The 26,416-nt window shown below is 55.3% G+C and overlaps 1 protein-coding gene across 1 annotated transcript in view; it reads left to right on the top strand.

Annotated features, from left to right (window-relative positions):
* The window catches only part of PRKAR1B (protein kinase cAMP-dependent type I regulatory subunit beta), a gene marked incomplete at both ends in the record, with an annotated part of 83,768 nt that overhangs the window by 4,618 nt on the left and 52,734 nt on the right, over positions 1-26,416 (top strand). The window contains 2 exons of the mRNA XM_079719346.1: positions 9,155-9,325; positions 11,633-11,724. Coding sequence (XP_079575472.1) covers positions 9,155-9,325; positions 11,633-11,724 — 263 coding nt within the window. The remainder of the gene's footprint in view (positions 1-9,154; positions 9,326-11,632; positions 11,725-26,416) is intronic.

Raw genomic sequence — 26,416 nt, 5'->3', positions numbered from 1 at the left:
TTCTCTGAAATCGTGGGCAAGCTTTTATAGGCGGGTGCATTTTACTGGGGAGAACATCTCCAATGTTTGCAGTGGGTGTTCACATGGACCTGGGATCCCCAAATGTCAAGTGCCTTAAGGAGTCCTGAAACCCCACGGGGGGGTCTCATTTCCTGCTGCGTCTGCTGAGCGGGGTGACCAGGGAGCTGCTTTGGCCTGGGAGCAGGAAAGGCTCTGACTTTGGGGCCGGGGTGTGCTGGGTCCCGGGCCCCTCTCTCTGCAGGAGGCTGGCCAGGCTGGAAGCCTGGGGAGGAGCAGTTTTCTCCACTTGTGTCGAGAGCAGGAAGCGTGTGTGTGAGGCCTTGATAAGCACAGAGGCTGCAGCTGCCGGCACAGGTTGGTGGGGATGGCCCAGCTCTCGGGGTGCTGCCTTGGCTGGGGTGTGGCACCCAGTACCCAGGCCTCGGTGAGTGAGCCGGTGAGGAGGTGGCCTTATTCCAGGGTGGAGGCTTGAGGGGGCAAGATACTCCATACCCGCTGGCCAAACACAGCCTTGGAGCTTCTCCAAGATTCAGTCTTGTGGCGGATCGTGTGATGATAAAGTCATCAATCCCTTTAATAATGGATTTTAAATTGTACAGGAAAGATTACTTTATAAAAATGCACCCACGACCCTGCACCTGTGTACCCACCCTACATTTTTCCGAGGACTTCTCTTGCTCCGCAGGACATGCTTACGTAAGGATGTGGATAATTGTATATATGTGCATTTTTTGTTTGCTTTTTTCTTCTTAATAGCATTTTTTATTGTGGTAAATAGAATTTACCATTTTGGCCTTTTTTTAGTGTGCATTTCAGTGGCATTAAGTGCACCCACGTTGCCTTGCATCTGTATTAGTAGCATTTCTGTGGCCTCTCGTGGCTGTAAAGTTTTCCATGACATGGATGCGTCATCGTTCCATCGTTTTGTGTTTGATGGCTTTCAGTTTTTTTGTTTTTTTCCGCTCCAGAAAACACCTTTATGCCAAGGAAATGATTTAAAAGAAAAACTGGGTAACTATGCAGGTATTTCAGGAAGGGCGCTGGGGGCCGCGTGTCTGTGTGTTGGCGGCTCTTGAATCTTGTCGCCCATCTTGTCTCACCCACCGGGTGAGCTCGTGGTCTTGCGGCCCTGAGCCCCCCGCCCTTTCCCGAGCCCTCGCCGACGCCACTCTGCTCGCTTTTGTGGCCGTAGATGCCTCATCCAGCAGGCTTTCCTTCCTGGTGCAGTGGTGGCTTCCCTCTGGTCCGTTGGTCAGACAGCCGGTGACCCAGGCTCACTCTGTGCCTTTAATGAGACGAGCAAGTGACGCTGTGTTTCCCTTGGGGAGAACCCGGCCCGCGGCTTCCGTGGAAGTGAACTCTGTCAGGGCCCACGTGGCCCTTCCTGTGGCCCTTCCTGTGGCTGTGGTCTACACTGGGCATCAGATACATCCGGTGACTGTGTGGAGGATCAGCCTGTGTTTCCTGGTGACCAACACTGCATGTGTCGTTCTGGTGGCAGACAGAAACGTCCATTGGCGGGACTGGCATTGAAATCCCGAGGGTCTTGGAGGGGCGGTCCATCCCCCCGGCACGTTGATTGCCCAAGTCTTCCGGTGCTGGGGGGCCACCGGGGAAGCCAGGGTGGAGGGGGTGAGTCCGCGTTCAGCCCGGGGGCCGACAGAAGGCCGTGCCCTGCGGGTGGCGAGGGTCATCGTGGGGCCGTTTTCGGGGAGCACGCTCTCTGGACGAAGGCTTGTCCTCGGGGCGATGGGCTTGGCGGCTAACGCGGCGGGGGCAGCTCGGGCCACCCTGGAGCCGTGGAAGGCTGGAGCTGCGGAGACGGTCGCTGGAGCGTTGGGTGGGCCGGAGGCTGGGGCGGGAGGCCGTCTGGAGGTGGCAGGGCGCCGGGACGGTGGTCCAGGCTGTAGTCTGGGTGCGTTCTGGTGGCTGCCCGTTCTGCAGCGTGGAGAGGCCCCGGGGAGGCTGTGCGAGCGAGGGGACGAGAGGCGTGTGCGAAGTCTCTGTGCCTCCCTGTGATGTTTGCTGCGAACCTGTAACTACTTAGGGAAACCAGGTCTTTAAAATTAAAAAGGAAAAGAAAACGGGTGCCCCCAAACCTTTGGCCCCGATGGTTTCTTCCCTGGTCGTTGCCATGTCTGCTTCACTGAGGGGGCGGGGCGGGTGTCGGGGAGGCCGAGTGGGTGGGGCGCTGGGAAGGTGGAATGAGGAGGGTTTGCAGAGCAGCTGGGGTGCGGGGGCTGGGGTCCCCAGGGTTCTGAGTGCGGGTGGGAGGGTCCTGGGCGCTCTTAGACCGGGCAGCCGGTGCCAAGGTCTGCTGGAGGGCGGTGGAGGCAGCGAGCTTTGCGGGAGGCTGAGGCTGGGGGTGCAGGGGTGGCTGGAGACACTGGTGGCCGGGGTCCTCCCCAGGCCCAGACGGGCCTCAGAGCACCAAGCAGCGCTTCGAGAGAAGGACAGCCAACACTGATACGCTGCTATTGACTAAAGTCCACGGCGCCCCTGAGGGTTCGCTCCTGGTGTACAGTCTGTGGGTTTGGACAAACCTATGACATGTTTCCATCATCATAGCGTCATGCAGAGTAGCCACTGCCCTAAAAATCCCCTTTGCTCCACCTGTCCGCCCCTCCCCCCACAGCCCCCGGCAACCCCTGATCCTTTCACTGTCTCCATAGTTTCTCCTTTTCCAGCTACAGCGTTTAGGCTTTTCAGACTGGCTTCTTTCACTTAGTGATACATACTTAAGCTTCCTCCAAGTCTTCTCATGACTTAATATCAGCTCATTTATTTATTTATTTATTTTATTTTTTATTTTTTTGTGGTACGCGGGCCTCTCGCTGTTGTGGCCTCTCCCGTTGCGGAGCACAGGCTCCGGACACGCAGGCTCAGCGGCCATGGCCCACGGGCCCAGCCACTCCGCGGCATGTGGGATCCTCCCGGACCAGGGCACGAACCCGTGTCCCCTGCATCGGCAGGCGGACTCTCAACCACTGCGCCACCAGGGAAGCCCCTAGCTCATTTACTTTTATTGCTGAATAATATTCCACTGTCTGGATGGACCCCAGTTTACTTATCGATCACCTGCTGAGCGACATCTTGGTTGTTTCCAAGCTTTAGCAATTGTGAATAAAGCTGCTGTACAGGTCCGTGTGTAGGTTTTTATGTGATGTAAGTTTTAACTCATTTTGATAAGTACCAGGAGTGCAATTGCTGGGTTGCATGAAGACAGACACCAGATTGTCTTCCAGAGTGGCTGCACCAGGAGTTCCCTGGTCGTCCAGAGGTCCAGACTCCACGGTGTCCCTGCCGAGGGCCCGGGTTCAGTCCTTTGTCGGGGAACTCGGATCCCACGAGCCGTGTGGCGTGGCAAAAAAACAAGACAAAATAAGACAAAAGCACACAAACAAAAAAAAAAAAACAAAGTGGCGGTGCCATTCTGCATCCCCACCAGCCACGGATGAGGGTTCCTGCCGCTCCACACCCTCGCCAGCCTTTGGTGTCGTCACCCTCTGCATTTTGGCTGTCCCGATAAGTGTGTAGTGGTGTCTCATTGCTGTTTTAATTCATATTTCCCTGAAGACATATGAGGTGGAGCATCTTTCCTGTGCTTCTTTGCCATCTGGGAATCTTCCTTGGTGAGGTGTCCAGATCTTTTGCCTGTTTTCCAATGGGGTTGTTTTCTTATTGTTGAGTTTTAAGAGCTTTTTGTACAGTTTGCATACAAGTCCTTTTTCAGACATATGTGTTTCGCAAATATTCTCTCCCAGTTCGTGGCTTTTCTTTTCATTCTCTTGACTATATATAATTTTTTTTGTTTTGTTTTTTGGCTGCGCCGTGCGGCTTGCAGGATCTTAGTCCCCTGACCAGGGATTAACCCAGGCCCCGACAGTGAAAGCCCAGAGTCCCAACCACTGGACCACCAGGGAATTCCCTGACTATATATAATTTTGAATCCTGCTTTTTAGTGTTTTAAACCAAACTTTATATGATTACTAAATATATTAAAAGTATGATTTAGTGGTACAGCATATCCTGTTACATAGATGTCTCTAACTTGATTTAAGCAATCTCTTATTGTTGCTTATTGGATTAAAAAAAATTTTTAAGCACTGCAGGGGCCATTCTGGTACAGATATCTTTTTGATGCCTCTCATTGTTTCCTTAGGATGTATTTTAAGAAATAGAATTATGAAGCTCAGAAGCATCCACTGATAGTTGTGCCAGTTCTCCCAAAAGGTTTCATTCATTCATTCCACCAATATCTATTGAACACTTGCTCTGTGCCGGACGCTGTTCCAGGTGCTGAGGACGTGGTGGTGAACTCCCTGGGAAGCACAGCGGTTCCCATCTGAGCTTGTGTGACAGTGGGGCTGAGACTGGGGCGGACACGGCATCTGCCTTGTTTTGATCCGGTTACATCGGAGATCCTGGAAAGGTGTGTGTAAATCAGAACTTCAGAATTTGAGAATGAAGTACCCAGTGCAACATGTTATTTCAGGGGATCCCAGGATGAGTTTAAGTCTTTTTCTCACTCAGAAACCGAATCCTTTGACTACAACCCAATAAAGTTACAAATTATTAATAAAAAGATAGCCAGAAAAAAAGAGAAAGAGCCAGAAGCCGCTCCATACATTTGGAAATCGATAATGAGCTTTTGCATGGTTTATCAGTTAAAGATTGTCATGATAAAAAATTAGGAAATATTTAGGTTGAGTGACAATAAAAGCATTGCATGTCAAAACGTGGAATGCAGCAAAATTGGTACTTGCAGGAAAATTTATAACTTCATTAGAAGATAAGATGATAAATTAATGAGCTGTGTGTCTTAGTTTCCTAGGGTGCCATAGCAAATTGTCAAAAAATGGTCAGCTTAAAACAGATATTTACAGTTTTGGAAGTCAGAAGCCCAAAATCAAGGCTTTGGCAGGGGTGGTTGCTTCTGGGGGCTCTGACGGGGGGCGGGGTCCACCCCAGCCCTCCCCAGCTTCTGGGGGCTGCCCTTGACTGGCAGATGCGTCACCAGACTGCCCCTGTGTTCGTCCCTGTGTGTCTGTCCAAACTTCCTCTTTTTATAAGGACACCCATTGTGGATTAGGGCCATTCTAATCCAGGATGACCTTGTCTTAACTTGATTGTATCTGTGAAGAGTTATTTCCAAATAAAGCCACTCTCTGAGGTTCTGGGTGGACATGAATTTTTGAGGGACCCTTTTGCAACCCACTGCCCAGGTGCCACCTGAGAAGCCAGGAATAGAGGAAGAAAGCAAGACAGAAACGAGGAAAAACTATAAGGGTAAAAGCAGAAGTTAATGAAGCAGAAATGGAAGAAACAGCAGACAATAAAATCAGAGTCTGACTCTGAAGAGTTGGATGAAACAAACACTGGAGAGGGCTGCCACGCCATGAAGAGACACACAATCGTAATTTGCCACAGGTTGGGGAGGAGGGGGGCGAGGGGTGAGCTCAGAACTGCCCACGTGCCCTGGTTCAGCTCTTCTCATCTGGGTGGACTCAGGAGGCATCTCCTCCAGGAAGCCCTCTTTGACTCCTCCTTGCTGAGGATGGTCTAAGAGCCTGCCACTGCTGGTGCAGCCCCTTGTACCTGGTCCTTCGGTGGTGCTCACCCGTTGTCTTGCTGTGACCGCCATCTCTGTCCTGTTCGAGCTCTAACAGTAACCTCCTTCATGAAAGAACTATGCCTTTTTCCCTGTTGCATTTTCTGTCTGAGGCCTGGTCTACAGAAGATGCTCAATAAATGATCGAAGCTCTCTGTTTCTCTTCTTGCCTTGCCGCTGGGTGGCTGGGTGCCCTGGACAAGTCCCTTACCCTGGGAATCCCCTACGAGGGACCCCTCACCCTGGGAATCCCCCACGAGGGATGGGGCAGCCGGTGTCCTCGCCCAGCCACACCGGGAGTGGGGAGCGGAGGGGAGGGATCCCACTGTCCCAGGGTCCCGGGCATGTGTGCTGTTGTGTGTGGGGGGGTCAGCTCGGTTCTGGAAAGTCTCCCTAGACCCCCCTGCGTGTTGTCTCTTCTTAGACTGGAAGCCTGCATTTCACCCCTCGCGTAGGAAAAACGTGGTCAGAAGGTGATGAAGCACACCATTCATGGCCCAGGGAGCTCTGGGCCCCGAGGGCAGGACGGGGACGGTCCTTGGAGCTGCCTTACGCATTTTGGGGCAGATTCTGGCCGCGGAGCTTTCTGGAAACGCTGTTCCCACACTCTTGTTATGAAGATTCCCTTGGCCTGGATCGCCTGTCCTGACCCCGTGCCCTCTACCATTCGCAGCCAAGACAACTCAGCAGCGTGAAAACAGGAGACAGGAAGGGGGAGCTCTGAGAATTAGAGGTTTTCCTGGAATCTCCCGGGGTGGGAGAGGGATGCCATCCAGAAATAACGGTCTGGCGTGGTCGAGGCAGAGCCTGGGGGCGGTCATCCTACTGCGCCCTGGGGGGCCCTGGCTCCCGGCCCTGCCGTGTCCTCTCAAAATCCCCTGAAGTGGCTTCGTGTTTTGAACCACCTGTATCCTGCCTCATTTGACCCTTTGCTGCCAAAAACGGAAAATCATCTCTGTGCCAGGACAGGGCTGCTTACTGGTCCAAGAAAACAAGGCCTGGGCCACGGCTTTCTTGAAGACAAATGGCTTCTGGTGGCTGCACAGGGAGCCTGGAGTCCTCACCGTGACTGTGGACCCTGGGTCAGCCACTGTCTGTAGGGTCTGTGGGCCATTCCCAAGGCCAGGTCGCTCCGTTATCTCGAAGTCAGTGTGTCCAGAACCCAACTCAACGTCGGCCAGATCAAAACCAAACCAGTACACAGAAAGTGGCAAGGGTGTTGGGGGATGGCACTGCTGCTGGGAGTGGCTGGTGGAGACCGCTGGGGGGTCCTTCACTGAGCTGAGCACGAGCCCCCGTGGGACCCAGCATCCCTGCCCCAGGGGTATCCCTGCCCCAGGGGTATTCATGCTCCAGGGGTAACCCCAAGAATTGAACACAGCACTGAGACGCAAACCTGCACACTCACGTCCACGGCAGCGCTACGCACAGCAGCCAAAGGATGGAGCCAGCCCGTGGCCACCAGCTCACTAATGGATCATCGAGATGTGACACAGCGGAGTACGATTTAGCCACCAAAAGGAGGGACGTGCTGACACGTGCCACACACGGATGCTCCTTGAAGACTGTGTGCCGAGTGGGAGAAGTCTGACGCGGGAGGGCACACACCGTATGATTCTGTCCATGGCCATGTCCAGGATGGGCGGATCCATGGACGCAGAAGGTGGGTTAGTGGGTGCTAGGCCTGGGTGGAGGGCATGGAGGGACTGCCAGTGGGGTACCCGATGTTTTGGGGTGATGAAACGTTTGGATCTAGCTGTTAGAGAGGTTTGCATAACATTGTGAATGTACTAAATGCCACAGGGTTGCACACTTTACAATGGCTGATTGTTAGTTTTTATGTTGTGCGAATTTTACCTCAACTTAAGAGAAGTCCCCTCATTTGCTGAGACAAGCGCTTCTCGGCTCCCTCGCTTCTACAGGAAGCCTGGGGTCACTTCCTCCCGACCTCACCTACATCACTGCCCACGCCTCTGCCCCGTGTCACCATCACCTCCGAGCCTGGTCACTCCCACATGGCCTGACCTTCCAGACGTCCTTTGGTGGCCCAGGGCCTCTGCTGGTTCCTCTCTCCTGGGCGCTGGCAGAGCCCCGGTGTCACTATAAACAGTTTACACTGCAGTGCAGGGGCCTTTCCCACTCATGTCTCCCAAATCCCGCTTTAAGACCCCACTGGCTCATTTTTGTGTATATTATTGTTCTTTTTTTTTTTTTTTTCTGGCCACACGGCTCGTGGGATCTTAGTTCCCCCGACCAGGGATTGAACGCGAGCCCTCGGCAGTGAGAGTGTGGAGTCCTCATCGCTGGACCACCAGGGAATTCCCTTACTGTTCTTATTTTTAATAATTTCTAGGAGCAAAGGCCTAGAGTCTCTCACTTGAGATGCAACTGACATTTCTATTGATAGTGAAAATTCGTGGTTTACAAGAACAGTCAGTGACGTTTGTAATGATTTCCATAAAAGTGGGAGTCTTACCGACAGTCTTAACTTTGAGTAGAATTAACGTACAATGTAAATAACACATTTCCGGCGTGTCACCCAGTAATTCACAAAGGGTGGGAAATAACCCAGTGACTCCTGGCTCCAGGGAGATGTTGGCGCTGGTCTCAGCAAGGATGAGATGACTGTTGTCATGGTAACAGAGGAGTGGCGAGCTGAGTACTTGGAAGGCAGTTCTGGAGCGATCGGTGGTTGCTGGTGTGTCCAGAGCTGACCCTCAGGGAAACCCCTCCCTCCCGCCCACAAGGCACCTGGGGCTGTTCCTCAGCCTTGGAAGCGTTGGGTGTTGGACGAAGACCCTGTATATGTTGGCGTGAGTCGGAGCTTCTCTCCTGGCTTTGGCTGTTCTGTAGGGTCGTGTGTAGGTGCAACAGCCTGTAGAAAGGAACCAGCTGGTACCTCCCGCGACCATCCGGGGCCGTGTGCTGGGAAGCCCGGTCCCATCCAGGGACCAGCTGGTCGCCAGGTGGCTCTGGGGACGTGGAGCTGGAGGGTCGGCCGTGGGAGACCCCGTCACCCCATGTACCTTTGCACTTTTTGGATTTTGCGCCCTCTGTGTGTAAACAGTTTTTAAAAAGCAGTAATGAAAAGCGCGGGAAGATAACGAGAGGTTTGCTTCCCTGTTATGCACCCACCTCCTGTTTCCTGCATGTTGGTGAGCAGAGCGGGGGCACTTCCTGCCCTCGGGTGAACTGGTGGGGCTGGGGGGCCTCAGAGGCTCGCCGGGGCCTTGGACGCTGTGGGCTGAGCTCTGGAGTCTGGTAGCAACTTTGACACGTTGCTCAAAGTGGGAAGGAACAGAAAGCCTTCTGGAGCCAGGGCTCTGTGGCCGGCAGGGCTGTGGGCTGGGAGGTGGTGGGCTTGGAGGTAACCTTGAAGTCCAGGGAGGCGGGTCGGGCGGCCCCGGCTGGGATGCGCTGGGTCCCCGGCCTTCCTGGGACCCCGTGACCTTCCGGGACGGACTCTGGGGTTCTGCCGAGATGGCCTCTCTTCTCACCCACTCTGCGTTGTCCCCCCTCCAGGAAGAAAACCGACAGATCCTGGCGCAGCAGAAGTCAGCCTCCCAGTCGGACTCGCACGACGAGGAAGTGTCCCCGTCGCCGCCCAACCCGGTGGTGCAAGCCCGGCACCGGCGTGGGGGAGTGAGCGCCGAGGTGTACACAGAGGAGGACGCCGTGTCCTACGTGCGGAAGGTGGGCCTCGACCCCCCCCCGCCCTGCACCCCAACCCTCATCCCAGGCGTCAGGGCCTTGGCCTCCCTTCTTCTTCCGGAAGGTCATCGTGGTCCCCGCTGGCCTGAGCCCGGTGCGTACCTGCCTGAGGCTCTCTTAGGGCCCCCCCACCCCCATGGTTCTGTGACCCCAGTAGGCTGGGGACAGGGCGGGACGGCCAGGTCGTGGGGTGTGGGAGGAGGAGCCCCGTGTCTAGGGCTTCGTGGGTCCTATTCTCCTGGCTTCACCCTCGAGGCTGGACCCCAACCTCAGAGCCGCCCACGGGTACCCCCCCCCACCCCGCCCTGGACATCATCCTCCCTCTCTCTCCAGCCCTCATGCTGAGCAGGGCACACCTTTGTCAGGGGCCTCCCCGGTGTGAGCGCACTGGTGGCTCCGTGTGCCCCTGAGCCCTGCCTTGGACATGGGCCTGCCATTCCATCTTATGCATTTCTACAGCCAGCTTTACTCTTTAAAAAATTTAAAAAAATTTTTGACCTATTACAAACATTTATTTTAGAATATGGCAAAATGTGCATAGTAGAATTTACCGTCTGTGTCAGCTCAAGCTGCTGTAACAAAAGACTGGCGGCTTAAACAACAGACGTTTACCCTCTCACAGTCTCTAGGCTGGGAGTCCGAGATCCAGGTGCTGGCAGGGTGGGTCCCTGGTGAGGACCCTCTTCCCTTCCTGGCCCCCAGGTGGCCGCGTTCTCGCCTGTTCTTGCGTGGCGGGCGGGCTGGGGAGAGCGAGATCTCTAGGTCTCAACTTACGAGGGTGCTGATCCTGTCTTGGGGGCCCACCTAAACCCAGCCACCTCCCGAGGCCCCATCACTAAACACCTTACCATGGGGGCTAGGGCTTCCACACGTGAATTTGGGGACAGTTGGGCCACAGCACCTCTTTAACCATGTTTAGCATCCAGGTCACATTCTCACCATTGTGCCGTGGTCGCCGCCGTCATCTCCGGAACGTTTTCATCTTGCAAATCTGAACCTCTGTCCCCATGAAGCAACCATGCCCAGCCCCTCCCCAGTACTTAGTACTTTTATAATCAGGGAATAAAACCAGTAAAAGTGCAGCTTAAAAGCCCACCAGGGCACTTCACTTCTGTGGCCTTCCTCCCAAAACCCTGGACCCCTGTCTAGCCTGGAGGAGATCCCCAGACAAACCCAGATGAAGGGACATTCTGCAAAATAACTGCCAGTCCTCCTCTGAGAAACTGTCACAGACCAGAGGGGCTGAAGGGCCATGACGACTGCATGTGGCCTGGGTGGGATCTGGGTAAAACCAAGGAAACGGGACAGACATGTGGGTTTAGTTGCTAGGATGGTACCCAGCTGGTTCCCCAAGTGTGACGTGTCACCACAGTAACCCAGGGTGTTATAGGAGGGGAGAGGGTGCAGCCTGTAGGGCACTTCCCCCTAAGGCCTGCACGTCCGAGCTGGTACACAGTGGTTGGAGCTGGAGTGGCTCTTCAGGGGGCTCCATCCTGCCCCTCAGGGATCTCGCTGTAAAGGGTTCCATGGCTTTAGATGGGGCGTACCCACATGCGGGGTCCCGACGTCACCACCTGCCTCCAGCCTGGAAGAGATTTAGGGGCAGCTGAGCGTGAGGTGGGGGTCACGTCCCGGTCCAGACAGCCTCCCCTCGGTGTCTTTTAAGGGAGGAATCTTGGCGTTGGAAATGCCAGTGCTGGTCGTCAGCTGGGTGTTGATTCACTGGACACACCTTGAGCTTTCCAGGCTGGTCCCAGCGGGCGTGGGGATGACTTTTTACCCACATTTTGGCCAACGAGGTCCAGGCCCCTACCCAGCCCTTCCATCACGACCTGAAAGGGTGGAGCCAGCCTTGGGTCAAGGTATCTTTTTTTTTTTTTTTTTTTCCAGTTTTCAGATATTTCAACAAGTATTTATTACCTACAAAAAAGCCAGTGGAGTAAAGAAATAAAAACAAAAGACATAATAATCCAAGGGCCTGGAGGCCTTGTAGCATCTTTTACAGACTCTGAAGCCCACCGGCGTCTGTCCACCAAGACCCCGAGTTCTGGACGATACGCCAACTCTCGGGTCACTCTGGGCCCCTTGTCTCTTCTTTATTTTTCAAATCTCCAAAAATTGTGACATGCAGCTAGCATTTCAAGATTTCTGTCTACCCTCACTGGTAATAACACCTTGAAGGCTGAGCGGCCCGATTTCTCGGGGTCAAGGAGGGGCGCAGAGGGCTAGCTGGGTCCAGGCCCTGGTCCAGGGTGCCCACAGGTGTGACGCTCCTGGGCTTCCCCGCAGGTCATCCCCAAGGACTACAAGACCATGACGGCACTGGCCAAAGCCATCTCCAGGAACGTGCTCTTCGCTCATCTGGACGACAACGAGAGAAGGTAGGTGCGGGAGTGGGGCTGGTGGGATGTCCAGCTCCAGGGCACACGGGTCAGTTTTGGAAGCACGGGCTCATGGGGCAGGGGTGGCCTCTAGAAATTTAGCGCTGTGTGCACTTGGGCTGCCTCCTCAAATCTGGGTTGGGATCCAAAGTGCCCGCAGGCCGACCTCGTCACAGCAAGACATCTCTTCTGCTTGCAGAGGGCCTGCCGTGCCCGAGCTGAACTCCCTGCCTCGTGGGCTTACGGGTGAAATGCACGTCTGTCTGCGGAGCACGGGGTCCTGTGGGAGGGTGACTGAGCTGGGGTCACACTCAGCACGGGCTGGAAGGGCTTCGGGGGTGGATATGGGGTGGGGGCGAAAGTTATTCCAGGGAGGGGGCCTGGGGGTAGTGAAGGGGCTGGGATGCTTTGCTCGGGAATGCTGAGCATGTAAATAATTGGGAAGATTGGAAAATTTTAAGCCACAAAGCAAAAGTAATCACTGGGAATATGTTGGGGGCTGTCCTTCAGGATTTAATTTATGCACGTATTGTAACCCTGTATTGTCACAAAACGGAGTGACATTCTCCGTAGTTTGTCACACTTGAGAGGTGGTGAGCGTCTCTCTTTGTCACTAGAGGCTTTCGTGGTCTGTGGTCCCTGTTTCTATAGGGTTGTGTGACGTGACTGCTTTCCTGCCATGGCTGTTTGCATTTTTTATGATAAACAGCGTTTTGATGACATGCCCATACTCGTATGCTGGTCGGGAGTACTTGTCTGTTTCTTTAAGATAAACTCCCCGACGTGGATCAAAGGGTAAATGATGTTGGAAAAAAATTTTTTTTTCCGTTCTTGGCAGGCAGTGATTCTTCATTAGAATAACTGAGCACATTTTGGGAACAGTCCATACGAGATGTGCAGATGACATACAGATACATGGAGTGAAGGGAGAGGGCCTCTCTTTGCGTCCTCCTCCCCACAGCGACCACCAGCCGTGGCCTGGACTGGCCCCTCCAGGCCGTTCTCCACGTGCGTATCGTGTGGAAACAGGCGGGACACACGCACCTCCTGTGACGCGGGCCTGGGGGCCTCCCGTGTGACCACTGTGCGCTGGCTGTGGGCATGCAGCTCCATCAAGGGATGGGTCGGTTTGTCCACCGCTCCCCTTGCCAAAGTCACTGTGGACGTTTCTAGTTTCCCATGGTGCGGGGTCTCAGTGAAGAGTGAGGAATGGCGCTTTTGCAGGATAGAGGGGCTGGCGTGCCAGTGTGGGTTTTTAGGCTTTTGATACGTTGTGTTGGCTGGTCCCGGGAGGGCCGCAGGGACGTCCAGAGGACCTGCAATTGGGGGTGGTCCCTCCTCGCCCGCAGCGTGCTTCCCAGGCAGGGTGGCTGTGATCCAGGCTGAGGTGGAGATGCCCTGTCTGCAGAAGCCTGTGGCACGGGGCAGGGGTGGGGCTGGCTGGTCCTCCGTCTTGGGCCCACCCGTCCGTGCCCGCTCCCTGGGGGAGTCAGCCTCACCACGCCCTCTGCTCTCCGGCACTTGCCGGGTCCTGGTGGATCCACGGAAGGTGGACACATGTGATACCTCGCGGTCGCCCTCCCCCATCTCCCTCTGCTGAGTTGGCTTCCCCTGCCCCGGACACACCGGGTACCATCGCCTTATTTCACGTTTGAGGAGAGAGGGTGTCGTTTCTCTGATTACCGGTGACACTTTGCTCGGTTCATGGCCTTGGAAGCTGCTGAGTGGTTCAGTGGCCTGGACTCCTGTGCCCAGAACAGAAGGGTTTGGGCTCAGAATCACAATGCTTTTCAGCAGGTCACACCCTTTCATGGCCCCTTCCAGCTCCCAGGTAGCAGCGGGTTCAGAAAGTCTTAGCTTAGGGCCAACCTGGCCGAGGCAGCTGAGCTGGACTCCCTCTCTGGGCCGTTCTGGGTGTGTGTGTCCAGGAAACGTATGCTGGGGTCCCGTGCCCTCGGCCCTAAGTTTCCAGAGCCGCATGGCTCCCTCTGCCTCAGACTTTACTGCATCCGAAAGCCAGGTGGACGAGAAGTGGAGGAAGCAGATGGTTGGATTAAAATTCCTCTTTTCAAGGCTGGATTGGAAAGAAGGCTTTCACACGGGAAGTGTCTGCTTCAGATCTTTTGTTTTGCACAGAGGAAAACTCACTTTCCAGATCGAAGCCCGCACAGGCTCCCGTTTCTGGCCACGGCCTCTAAAGAGACGGGCTGATGGTTCAGGAAGTGGGTTCCAGAGGCCGTGGGCAGGGAGACGCTGTCCCCTGACCTTCCACGTGACATCTCCCAGTGCAGCATCCAGGGCCTTTGCTTTTCTCAGTTTGCTGGGCGCTGGGCTTCGCAGCTTCGTCTCTGCTCGGCTGCGGTCTGGCGCGTGCCGCCCAGTTCTTTCCAAGTTTGCAGGGCGTCTGGCGAGCCTCGCCGTGGACGCTGCCTGCTGCTCCCTCTGCTTCCCGGCGTGAGTAGAGTAACTAGAATATTCATGTGGGTGAATCCATGCGGGAGAAACCGTGTGCTGCTTTATGATGCCTCCTGCTAAATTCAGGATTAGGACAAGAAACATCCCACGGTCTCGGGCTGGGTGCTTTTGCCCTTGTCAGTGTTTTCAGCTTGCATGGAGCTACATCGGGGGAGACAAGGCGAAGACTGTGTTCCAGCTCTTTGCTTTAAGAGAAGGTAATGCAACGTGGCTGAGGCACAGAGCCCCTACCCCAAACTGTCGGGCTTCCTTCTGGATGGGGCGGTATTTCTAGTCGGCATTTCTCGAAGGCTTTCTCTGGGTCTGTGTGGATACTTTGGAGCCTCAGTTTCCACCCCTAAATAAAAAGAGTGTCTCTTGGCCAAACCACAGCACCTGGCAGAGCCTCAGTTTTCTCAAGTGTCAAATGAGGGTAATAAAACCTACTTTGAGGCTTACAGTGAGGATAGAGTGAGATACTGTCCATGGGCGTATCATCACCATCATTATAATCACCTCCATCACCACCATCACCATCATCATCACCTCCATCGTCACCACCATCACCACCATCATCACCACCATCACCATCATCACCACCATCACCATCACCATCATCATCACCACGATCACCATCATCATCACCACCATCACCACCATCATCATCACCGCCACCATCATCATCATCACCACCATCATCATCATCACCATCATCATCACCTCCATCATCACCACCATCACCATCATCATCACCTCCATCATCACCACCATCACCATCATCACCATCATCATCACCATCATCACCATCACCACCATCTTCATCACCATCATCACCACCATCACCATCATCATCACCTCCATCATCACCTCCATCACCACCATCACCATCATCATCACCTCCATCATCACCACCATCACCACCATCACCATCATCATCACCATCATCACCACCATCACCACCATCACCATCATCATCACCTCCATCATCACCACCATCATCATCATCACCATCGTCACCACCTTCATCATCATCACCATCACCATTATCACCATTGTCATCACCATCATCACCATCATCATCATCTCTCTGGCCCTTTGACTTGTGGGTAGGGCTAAGTTAGTGGGCATCTCTCTGGATGCAGCTTTGCCCCTCTGAGGTTGGCTTGGCCATCCAGATGGAGCCCATAGCCAGACCCCTCCGCCCTTCAGTGCTTAGTCTGAGGAAGGGGCTGGTTTGGCCCTGAGACCACTCCACAGTCATTTTCTGCTCCATCCTGGGCCTGAGATAGGTAAATGGGCTATTTTGGGCCTCAGGACACAGCAGAAAGGACTCTGGGAGGCTGGCTTGTCGCCCTGTCTCAGTGAACAATGAGGGGAGGGCCCTTGCCCCTTGCTCCAGGCCAAGCAGCACATGTCCGAGTTGGGGCTGGCGCGGGATGTCCTCGTGCCCTGGGCTGGCCCCTTCAGAGCCCTGCTGAAGAGTTGAGTAGTCCTGGGGAAGGTCCAGGTTGGGGGGCTGGCAGGTGCAGCCTCCTCACTTGGCTTCTGCTCTTGTGAGCAATGGCAGAGACTTTGTCCTTCCTGGGGACGCAGGGGCCCAAGCAGGCTCAGGAGGAAGCCACAGGATGCTCCAGAGCCCTGGCATGTGCTGTGGATCCCAGCCTGTCCCCCGAGGGTGCACCCAGGCCCCAGGGAGGGAGGTGGGGGCCCTTGGGTTCCATCAGGTCCCTTCCCGGCTTGCCTGCCGACTCAGGGTGCCTGGAGACGGAGCGCCCCTGGAAGCCAGAAGCGTGATGATTAGGAGGCCCTGCGTGTGTGCGTCGGGGGCAGGGTCCAGGCAGTGGCACTGCGTTTCGGGCCCACGGCCCGGGCCTCATTACCGGAGCCGCCAGACAGGCGGGCGGGCGGCAGCAAGGGAATCTCACCCTGGGGCGGCCTTGCTGGCAGCGGGTTGTGCTCCCTGCAGCTCTAATTAAGACAGGCCTCTGGCTGCACCCCTGGCCACACAGCTGTCTGTCTTCCGCCCACCCGCATGTCTCTGCAGTCTGTTATTCCACAAATTGGCTCGGGCCCCCGGGTGATGAGAAAAGCACACCCGTCTGCTGAATTCACAGTCAGTTCAGGGAGCAGACTCTGTTTCTCCGAGCCACTTCAGCCCCTCTTGCAGCCTGGCTGCAGCTTTGGGGTTTGCTGCCGTCCTTTCAGGCGATACTAAAAACCAAGATTAGCATTTGGAAAATGCAGGGCCTCATCGAGGAGATGCTTAATGGGTTGAACTTGCAAAAAGTTTGATTTTCGTTTTGCACAAAGCCAGGCTCACTCTGGGCAGAGGAGACCTCTGGCTTCGGATGTCGCGGGCCGTGTGACCCTGCGGGGTCGGAGCCATGTTAAGTGCGAGGCTGAGACCTGGGACCCTGGAGCCTGCGTCACGGCGAGCTCTGAGCCAGAGCCGATCGCAGGCCTTGTCGCCAGTGTCTCGTTAGAATGGTGCTGGCCTCGTTGTGGTGGCTTGGGGCAGATGAAGCATGGAGGCACACAGAGCTCAAGCGAGCTGCCATGGCCACCCAGCTGGGCCCGGGGGAAGCTGGGATGTGAGCCTCGGCGGGACGGGGCTGCCCTGGGCTGACCTGCCTCCTGCCGTGATTGCATCACCCAGCTCCTAGTCTCCTGTTAACCTCGCCCACGATTCTCGCTTATTTGGTGCCATGATGTTTGAAAACTTGTAGAGTTTGGTGGTGAGAGGTCTCCAGGACGCTGCAGACACGTTTTCTCACACCAGCCGGTTCACTGTTGATGTCACCTGACAATCACCCCGTAACGTGATTGGAGATGCCCGCAGGCAATGGGTAACTGAGGCCAGAGAGGCGCAAAGTGGGGCCATTTCTCTAGAAAGGAGGGACCCTCGAGATAGCCCTGCTGGTGAGCTGACCCTCAGCCCCTCACAGTGTCGATCCAGCCCCAGGATGGAGGGACCACGCTTGAGCCCTGGTCACTACAAGTAGGAAGTTGCCTGCCAGCCGGGTGTGGGGAATTCACCAGCTGGCCGGGGCCCATCCAGCCTCTCAGCAGACGCAGGTACCCCCCCATGTGTCAGGTGGGGAAACTGAGGCTCAGAGAAGGCAGGTAATGGCCCAAGGTCACGCAGGTTCTGGGGGGCAGCGACCGGTTTTCCTAAGGCAGAGTCCCGCGCTACTCATGGCTCCGTGGGGTGAGAGCGCTAGTCACACAGGGGTCCCTCCCAGCCCTGCAGCGGCCCTGAGAGAGGCACGTGGCCACCCCTCGTCCCGCAGAACAGGGGCCCTGGTTGAAGCGTCGTGCCGTCTCGTCGCTTCGGGACCCTCGACGCAGCCCCCCTCCCGTCGAGAGTCCTCCCTGGGGGGACCCACGTTTAAAAAGTGAGTCGTCCTTTCCTGGGACGTGGGTGGTCCCACCGGCGTCTGGTGGATGCTGGGGGTCCACAGAGGAGGAAAGGGTCTCGTGTCCCTTGGGGTCGGGGTGCTTGCTTTGCAGAACCAGTGACCTTTGAACCAGGTCTTCGAGGACAGGCAGGAGAGGGGTGGGGCAGGCGTTCGAGCGGCGGGGGCAGCATGGGCAAAGGACAGCGGGGCGAGAGTAGGCACAGAAAACAAGCTGGGCTGTGGCTGGTGGCGCGAGAGAGTGAGGCCGGTGAGCTGAATCTGGGTTAGGCCACGAGCTCAGTGGAGAGCTGCCGCTTCATTAAACAGAAGTCCAAGAAGAAGCCAGGAAGGCGCGTGGTGTCTTCCCTGTGTGGACAGTTCCTGGGGCGTCTTCCCAGATGTGGTCTCACAGCCCGGCCTGTTCCTCCTGGACCTCGGAGGGGCCGGCTTCACGTTCTGGAAGGTGTGGCGGGGGGTGACCTTGCCTTCTGCTGGAGGGGTGTGTGTGTGTATGTGTGTGCGTTCGTGGGGTGTGTGTGTGTGTGTGTGTGTGTGTGTGTGTTCGTGGTATGTGTGTGTGTATGTGGTGTGTGTGTGGTGTGTGTGTGTTCGTGGTATGTGTGTGTGGTGCGTGTGTGTTTCTTACTACCAAGGAGCTTCTTTTGTCTGGTGTCATGAAAAGCATTTCGGTGATTCTCTGTTAGGTTAAAAATAACCATTGTTCAGCGTCTGGCTGCCGGGGGGGTACATCCTTGGCTGCGAGAGCAGCAGGAACGGTGTGATGAGCCACGGCTTCAGGACGTCAGTTGTGGCCAGTGTGGTTTCTCCCTCCCACCCCCGCCCCCGCCCTGGACCACTGGAGACGAAGCCCAGCCGTCAGCCGGTTCCACCTGTAAATGTTTCAGTGCGAGACGCTCCTTTTTGTTATGGTTTCCTGTCCTCACGTTCACCTCACATCCCGCAGGCGCACGGGGGCGGCTTTCTCGCTGGGTCGTGTGCGGGCTGCTGTCTGCGGCTCTGTTTCTGAAATGGGTCCTGCCCGGGGGTCCGCGTTCCCGTCTGCTGGGGTGGATCCCCTTCGTGGCGCTTGAGGGCACGGGTGGGAACAGCCAGGACCCCCCCGCCCCCTGATAGTCGGTGTTTTCTCATTTCGCTGAGGATCCAGCCTACCCCACGTTGCATCTTGTGAGACAACAGCTGGTTCACGCGTGTCCTTCAGGAAATGCAACAGTTGCTAAGAGTCGGGCAGACAAAGATGCGCTTTGATTCCGGGAACAGCTGTGGGGAGGACACACCGTCTCTGTCAGCTGCTCCATCCTAATTTTCAGGCCATCGGAAACGGACCTCTTTAACCCTTTGGCTCCCTGGGCTCTTCCCACCCTGTAACTTCCTAGGTTTCTTGCCCCTTGACTGTGGACACAAGTCCTGGGATGTGGCGAGGCTGAGCCTGGCCGTCGGGGCCGGTGCTGGGGATCAGGTGGGGAGATGCATGCTGCTCTTCCCTCAGAGGGGACACAGCCCTGGGGACGCTGCCCCTGGGGGCAGGTGGGCGTGGCCTCCACGGCCCTCGTGTGCTCACAGGGGACCCTCGTGTGCTCACAGGGGACCCTCGTCTCTCAGAGGCACGTGGGCCAGTTCCTGCTGCAGATCCTGCTACTCCTGTCCGCGTGGCCTTTGGCCCTGTGAGCAGCCATTCGCCCCATCTCCTGGCACCCAGTGGACCTGTGAGGTAGGGTTGTTCTCACCCCCCATGCGAGGAGGAGGGACCCTTGCCCAGCGTGGCTCTCGTATGTCCAGAGGTGTCTCTGGACTCTGCGTCATAGGTGGCAGTTGGAGACGTGCCCTGTGGCGGAGGCCGCGCTTAGCCGTGCATCTCACAGGTGTGGCGTCTCCTTCACGGCACATCCTGCTCCAGGGGCCAGAGGTGTGCTGTGAACAGAGGCACCCTCCCCACAGTGCAGCTCCATTCTCGGGGGAGAGATGAAGAGCCGACAGGCAAACAGCTGGAGGACACAGTGCGTGAGGTGGAGGAGGTTCTAGGGAGAAGTGGGGAATGGGGTGGCCTGGGAGGCCTTGTTCGGAAGGAGGTTTGAGGAAGAACTCGAGGGAAAGAGGATGTAGACCAGGCAGGCAATTGGGGAAAGAGCATTCATGCAGCAGGGGTGCAGGTGCAAAGGCCCTGTGGTCAGGGGCATGCCTGGAATGTTCAAGAATCAGCAAAGAGGTCAGTGAGGCTAGAGCAGAGCCAGGAAAGAGGCCAGGAATAGGCAATGCGGACACAGACACAATGAGGCTAAACACATAGGGCCTTCTGGGTCACTGTGAGGGCTTCAGCTTCTACTTTGAGATGGGAGCCTCTGGAAGGCTTGAGCGTATACCTAGCCTGTCAGGACTTCCATTTGAGTAGGGTCAGTCTAACCCTGTGTTCAGAGTAGAAGGTGTAGGGGACCAAGGAGAAGTAGAAAAACCAGTTGAGAGGTTGTTTTGCTAACCCAGGTGAGGTGATGGTGTCTTGAACCAGGGTGGTACCATTGGAGGTGGTCAGTGTTTGTTAGTTCTGAATGTGTAAAGGAAGGGGCTGGGTCTAGCCTGGGATGGCTCAGTCCTGATGTTTGCCTGCAGTGCTGGGTCCCTGTCTTGGTTATGGGATTCCTTTTAGGCAACAGCAGTGACGATGGTGATATTGATGGTGATGATGATGGTGGTGGTGACAATGGTGATGATGATGAAGGTGGTGATGATGGTGATGATGATGATGATGGTGGTGGTGAGCACGAATTATAACACCATGTTAGGTGTGTGTAGCTCATTTAACCTTTCAACTGGCCTTCCTAGGAACCACCTGTGACGGGTGCTGTGGACTCTCCGGCACTCCTGCCCCTCCCCAGCTGTGTCACACCACATGGTTTGGGAAGGGATTGAGTCCACTGTGGGCCTTAGGAGTGGACCTTGTTTTAACCCAGTCTGACTATGTCTGTTTGTTAAGTCTCTGTGGCTGGACCCTGTAACCCAAGTCTAAGCAGGAGGCTGAGGGCAGTCCAGCCCTGCACCACTGACCAAAGAGCCTGGTTTCGACGTGACCCTGGGACCCTCCCCACTTTACAGGTGGGGTCAGGTGGGCTGCTCCGCCTCCTGGCTTAGCTTCGCTTGGGGTGGGGGCGGGCCAGGGCTGGAACCTCCATGTGGCGGGGAGCTGCCTCCTAAGGAGCTCTCGTGGGTTCTCCCACGGGAGCATTTGTGGGACACGTGAGGCTGCACGACGTGTAGCCTGGGGCCCCGGGAGTCAAGGGCAGTTTTCTTCCAAAAGCGTTTGGTGTCTCAGATCCTTCCAAGGAGGACGTGGCTGGTATTGATTCTGCATCTATTGCAGCTTCATCCACACCGCCCCACAAGCACCTGACATACCTGATTCCATCCGTCTCTCACGGTGACCCCGCAGGTGTGTCTTAATCTAGAGGTGAGGAGGTGGGGACTCGGGGGTGAAGCAACCTGCGTATGGTCCCTGCTCAGCCAGGCCAGGGTCTAGCCGGTCCTCAGGGCTCTTCCCTGCTCCCCATTTGGGAAAGGTGGCTCCCTCTGCGGACCCCTTATTTGGCTGCGTGCACGTCCAGGCGGGGCACTGTGGGGAGGAGCCCAGGGAAGCTTCTGGAAAGCAGCAGGGCCTACATGCCCCGTGGCCCCCGGGCTTCTGAGCTTCTGGCCCTGAGAGGTGGTGATGGGCTGCTTTGCTATCAGGAGGAGGCTGAGACCTCCGGAAGCCGGGGTTGGGAGCATGGCTGGCGCTAGACGACCTTGGACTTGTCCTGGCCTTGCTGTTTGCTGGCTGCATGACCTTGGTGAGTGATGTAACCTCTGAGAGCTTCAGGAATGTTCTCTCTGCCCAGGAAGGCAGGAAAGCCACGGTCCCCAGGCAGGAGCCACTCCCCCTCACCTGCCTGCCCAACGGGTGTCTGGCCCTATCCTAAGGCAGTGAGCAGGTGGGCAGGGGAGGGGGCGTGCGGGAGATGCACCTGAGCAGGGATGGGTGAGGTCTCTGCTGGACAGAGCAGCCAGGGAGCTCCTCTTGGAGGAGGGGGTGTTTCAACCTGAAACCTGGCAAGCATGAGGGGCAGGGGAAGCGAGTTTCTGGCAGAGGGCCAGTCTGAGGGCCGGGAAGAGCCTGGGGGTCAGAACTGGCCGGGCCGGGAGGGCCAGCAGCAGATCCTGCCGCTGCTGAGGGCCATGGTCCCGGGCCGGCCATGGAGACCCTGGCGTGAGCCTCCAGGGGCTGCGCAGACAGGGTGCAAGTCCCAGGTCTCAGCCTCTGGCTTCGAGCTCTGGACTGAGCTGCCAGGGACGGTGTCTGCAGCTGAGGCCAGGCTTTCCCCGTCTTTCTCAAGATCAGCCTTCTCCCATTCAGAGGGGACCCCCAGCTCTCACCCTGGGTCTTCCCTGGGTAGACTGCCCCCAGGTGCCTTGGGCCACCAAACACTGGGACAACCATATTGCTTTCAATAAGGTGCTACAAATCAGCATCATATACGTACTCTAAATGATGCGTTTCCAAAACAGGTTTACTTTTTCAATTTAATATTTATTTATCAAAATTTAATGTATTTACTTTTAGTCAGCTCTGTGCCAATAATTTTTTTTTAATTTATTTATTTTTGGCTGCGTTGGGTCTTCGTCGCTGCACGAAGGCTTTCTCTAGTTGCGGCGAGTGGGGGCTACTCTTCGTTGTGGTGCACGGGCTTCTCACTGCGGTGGCTTCTCCTGTTGAGGAGCACAGGCTCCAGGCGTGTGGGCTTCAGTAGTTGGGGTGCACGGGGCTTAGTTGCTCCACGGCATGTGGGATCTTCCCGGACCAGGGCTTGAACCCGTGTCCCCTGCGTTGGCAGGCAGATTCTTAACCACTACGCCACCAGGGAAGTCCCTGCCAATAATTGTAAAAACTCAATCTTGAAGGAAAATTTTAATACTTATAGTCTTCTAGTCATAGGAAAAAATTGCAAAGATTCACACATCTCTTACAGAGCAGCATGGCAGGGTGATTGATAAAATACTTTTAAGCATAAATGTTTTTACATTAGGATAAGTTCTGTGAGAAAGCAGTAGAAATATCTGTTCAAGGAGAGAAGGAACAATGCAAAAATCCCAGCTAGGAGGGTTTTTTACACCCCCTGTTTCTTGGTTAAAGAGCTGGTGGGTGTCCAGTCCCCGTGGTGAATCAGGGCTTTCCAGAGAAACGGAACCCGGAGGATAGAGACGTGTCTGAGGCCGTTTAACGTAGGGCTGGCTCTTGGGGTCGTGGAGGCCACGAAGCCCCACCAGGTGCCGCCTGTGAGCCGGATGCCCAGGGCCCAGTGGGGCTGTGCAGCCCGAGTCCAGAGGCTCGAGAACCCGGAGATGGATGCTCAAGGTCGGGGAGGGTGGACGTCCAGCTCAGGTGGAGAGCGGATCTCCTGTCATCTGCGTTTCTGTTCTGTTGGGCCCACGAGGGATGGGGTGGTGCCGCCCACCACGGGGAGGGCCGTCTTCACGTGGTCTGGATTCAAAGGCTGATCTCTTCCCAGACACCAACCCAGACGCACCTAGAAATCACGTCTCACCAGTTAAGTGGGCGTCCCTCGGCCCAGGCGAGATGACACGTAAAGTGAACTGCGACGCTATGGATTTTTATTTCATGGTCTATGTTTAAAAGAGTAATACAAACAATTTCAGCAGTTAAAACGTCAGCATTTACAGTAGCCCAGAAATTCCTCCCTTTTGCAACTGTGTAAACGTTCAATGAAACGTTTTAGATGTTTAAGGACAGAGCGTGTGGCCATATTAAAGGACTCTGGTCATTCGAGGACCAAGTTGGGGACTGGGGATCTAGTTCACATGCATTGGGGCTGCTGGGGTCCCTGATCACGGGGGCCACAGGTGGAGGACGGATGGAGGGTGGGCTGTGGGGCGGGGGGAGCAGTGGACAGACTGGTGACAGTGCCAGGTTGGTAGACTGCCCCAAGTTTGGCTTTGGCTGGTGGACTGGATGGAGGGTGGAGCCTGCAAGCTCGGGGTTGATGCGGCCTGGAGGGCGGAGGTGGCAGGTGGAGAGATGGGATCTGTCTACACAAGCTTGAGCAGCCTGGCCTGCTGGGTGTCCACAGGGAGGTGTCAGGTGGCCGGGGGTGGCCCTTTACCCCCAAGCTCGTTTTCTGCCCTCGTGCCGTGGCCCCTCACCTCTGGTCCTCGTTGGCCTTGCCTCTTGGGGAAGCCTGGCCTCCTGGCCCTGCCAGGCGTCTCTGCTCCTTTCACTGTGGAGCCGTGAGCTCAGCTCATGCACCTTTTGGATTCGAACCTCTTCCTTTTATGATCGGGCTGATGGCCACTTTAAGCATTTAAATCTCGGTTTTAATTTAGTTTGTTTAACGTGGCTTCTTGTTAATCACCTGTGCTGCAGTGTGGAGCTTGGCTCCCCTTCGAGCAATTTCCTCGTCGTGTGATTTTGTGTGGCTTGTCACGAGTTCAGGGGTCTGGACCCAGAACAGGGCCATTTCCAAGTGATGCTTTCACGGAAGACAAGGCTTAATTGGGTGGAAATAACGATGATTCTGAGAGCAGCTCTGTGAGGAACAGCGTTTTTGCTCTTCTTTTCAGTGATTTAGTAGCTGCCATTCATTAGCCGGGACCCTGGGAGGAAGAGGCTGCGTCCTCTGTGTCCCCGTCTTGCTACTTGGTGCTCAGAATTGCAGGACCAGAAAAGCTCACAAGTCTAAACTTCCCCACGTCTGTCCAGAAGCGCTGAAATTGTTCCTTAAAAATCCCTGAGGGCTTCTCTGGTGGCGCAGTGGTTAAGAATCCGCCTGCCAATGCAGGGGACATGGGTTCGAGCCCTGGTCTGGGAAGCAACGGAAGTGCACGGAGCAACTAAGCCCGTGTGCCACAACTACTGAGCCTGCGCTCTAGAGCCCGTGAGCCACATCTACTGAGCCCACGTGCCACAACTACTGAAGCCTGCGTGCCTAGAGCCCGTGCTCCACAGCAAGAGAAGCCACCGTAGTGAGAAGCCCACGCACCACAACGAAGAGTAGCCCCTGCTCGCCACAACTAGAGAAAGCCCGCGCACAGCAACCAAGACCCAACACAGCCAAAAATAAATAAATAAATAAATAAATTAATTAATTAAAAAGAAAAAAATTCCCCGAGAGGCTGGGCTTGTGGTGCTGAAGCTCCTTAGAGCTGGGCCTCGGGTCCTAGCCTTGTCCACCCAGTAAGAACTTGGACTTCACTGTCCTGCTTCTGTCCTCTGCCAGACGTGCGTCTGCACACAGATGACTTACCTGGCCCGGTGCCCACCCTTGGGGTGGGGGCGTCAGGAGCCTGGAGTGGGCGATGCAGGCAGGATTTAGATGGGTCTTCCTTGACGGTTCAGGGCTGCTCTGGACACGGGAGCTGTCATCTCAGTCAGGTAGAGCCTCTCTGCACCCTGGTCCACCCTCCTGCCTGCCCCTGCTTGGCCCCGTGCACACCCGAGGCTCAGTGCGCTGTGTGGGGTGATGACAACCCCGGGCCTGGCAGAGTCAGGCAGGGGCTCGCGGTTCTGTGAACACGCTTGTACAAGTCTTTGCGTGGACCCACGTTTCCGTTTCTCTTGGGTGGGTTCCTAATGGTGGTATTTCTGGGTTGGAGGCTACCTTTACGTCTAACTTTTTAGAAAACCACCTGTTTTTCAAAGTGGCTGCGCATTTCCAGGCCCACCTGCAGTGATGAGGTTCCTATCTGTCTGATCCCTGCTGAGGTTCCGGGCCGTCTGTCTTCCAAGTATAGTCACTCTGATGGCTGTGGCATCTCGTGGTGGGTTTTTTTTTTTTTTTTTTTGCGGTACGTGGGCCTCTCACTGTTGTGGCCTCTCCCGTTGTAGAGCACAGGCTCCGGACGTGCAGGCTCAGCGGCCATGGCTCACGGGCCCAGCCGCTCCGCGGCATGTGGGATCTTCCCGGACCGGGGCACGAACCCGTGTCCCCTGCATCGGCAGGCGGACTCTCAACCACTGCGCCACCAGGGAAGCCCTCGTGGTGGGTTTGATTTGCGTTTCCTCGATGGCTAAGGAGATTGGGTGTCTTTTCCTGTACTTTTCCTATACAACTTCTTTGGCAAAATGTCTCTTCAAATCTTTTGCTCATTTTTTGAGTTCTTGGTCTTCTTACTGTTGAGTTGTAAGAGCACCTTATATATTCTGGATACAAGCCCTTAATGAGATACATGGTTTACAGTTATTTTCTCCCAGTCTGTGTTTCGGTCTTTTCATCTTCTTCACAATGTCTTTTAAAGTTCAGTTTATCAGTTTTTTCTTTCAAGAATCATGCTTCTGTTGTTTTATCTAAGAACTCTTTGCCTAACCCACATTAATGAAGACTTTATCATGTTTTCTTCTAGAAGTTTTATCATTTTAGCTCTTCCATTTAGGTCTGTGATCCACTTTGAGTCACTTTTGTGTGAGGTGGGGGTCTAAGGCCGTGGTGTTCTTATGTGGACGTCTGGGTGTCCTAGCACCATTTGTTGAAGAGACTGTTATTTCCTCACTGACATGTCTCGGCATCTCATCAATAATCAACTGATGATAAATGTGAGAGTTTATTTCTGGGCTTGCGGTTCCGTCCCACTGATCTGTGGGCCATATCATCACACCAACACCACACAGTCTTGATGGCTGTGGCTTTACAGTGAGTTTGGAAATTAAGTCGTGTAAACCCTCTCACTTGGTTCTTCTTTTTCAGAATCATCTGGACTGTTTTAGGGCCTTTGCATTTCCATATGAATTTTAGATAACTTCCTATTTAAAAAGCCTGCACTGAATTTATAGATTGATTTGATAC

The sequence above is a fragment of the Hyperoodon ampullatus genome, assembly GCF_949752795.1.
Source record: "Hyperoodon ampullatus genome assembly, chromosome: 14".
In the NCBI taxonomy this organism is placed as follows: Eukaryota; Metazoa; Chordata; class Mammalia; order Artiodactyla; family Ziphiidae; genus Hyperoodon; species Hyperoodon ampullatus.
The sequence above is the reverse complement of the archived record's forward strand: the minus strand, read 5'-3'. Positions and strand labels throughout refer to the sequence as shown.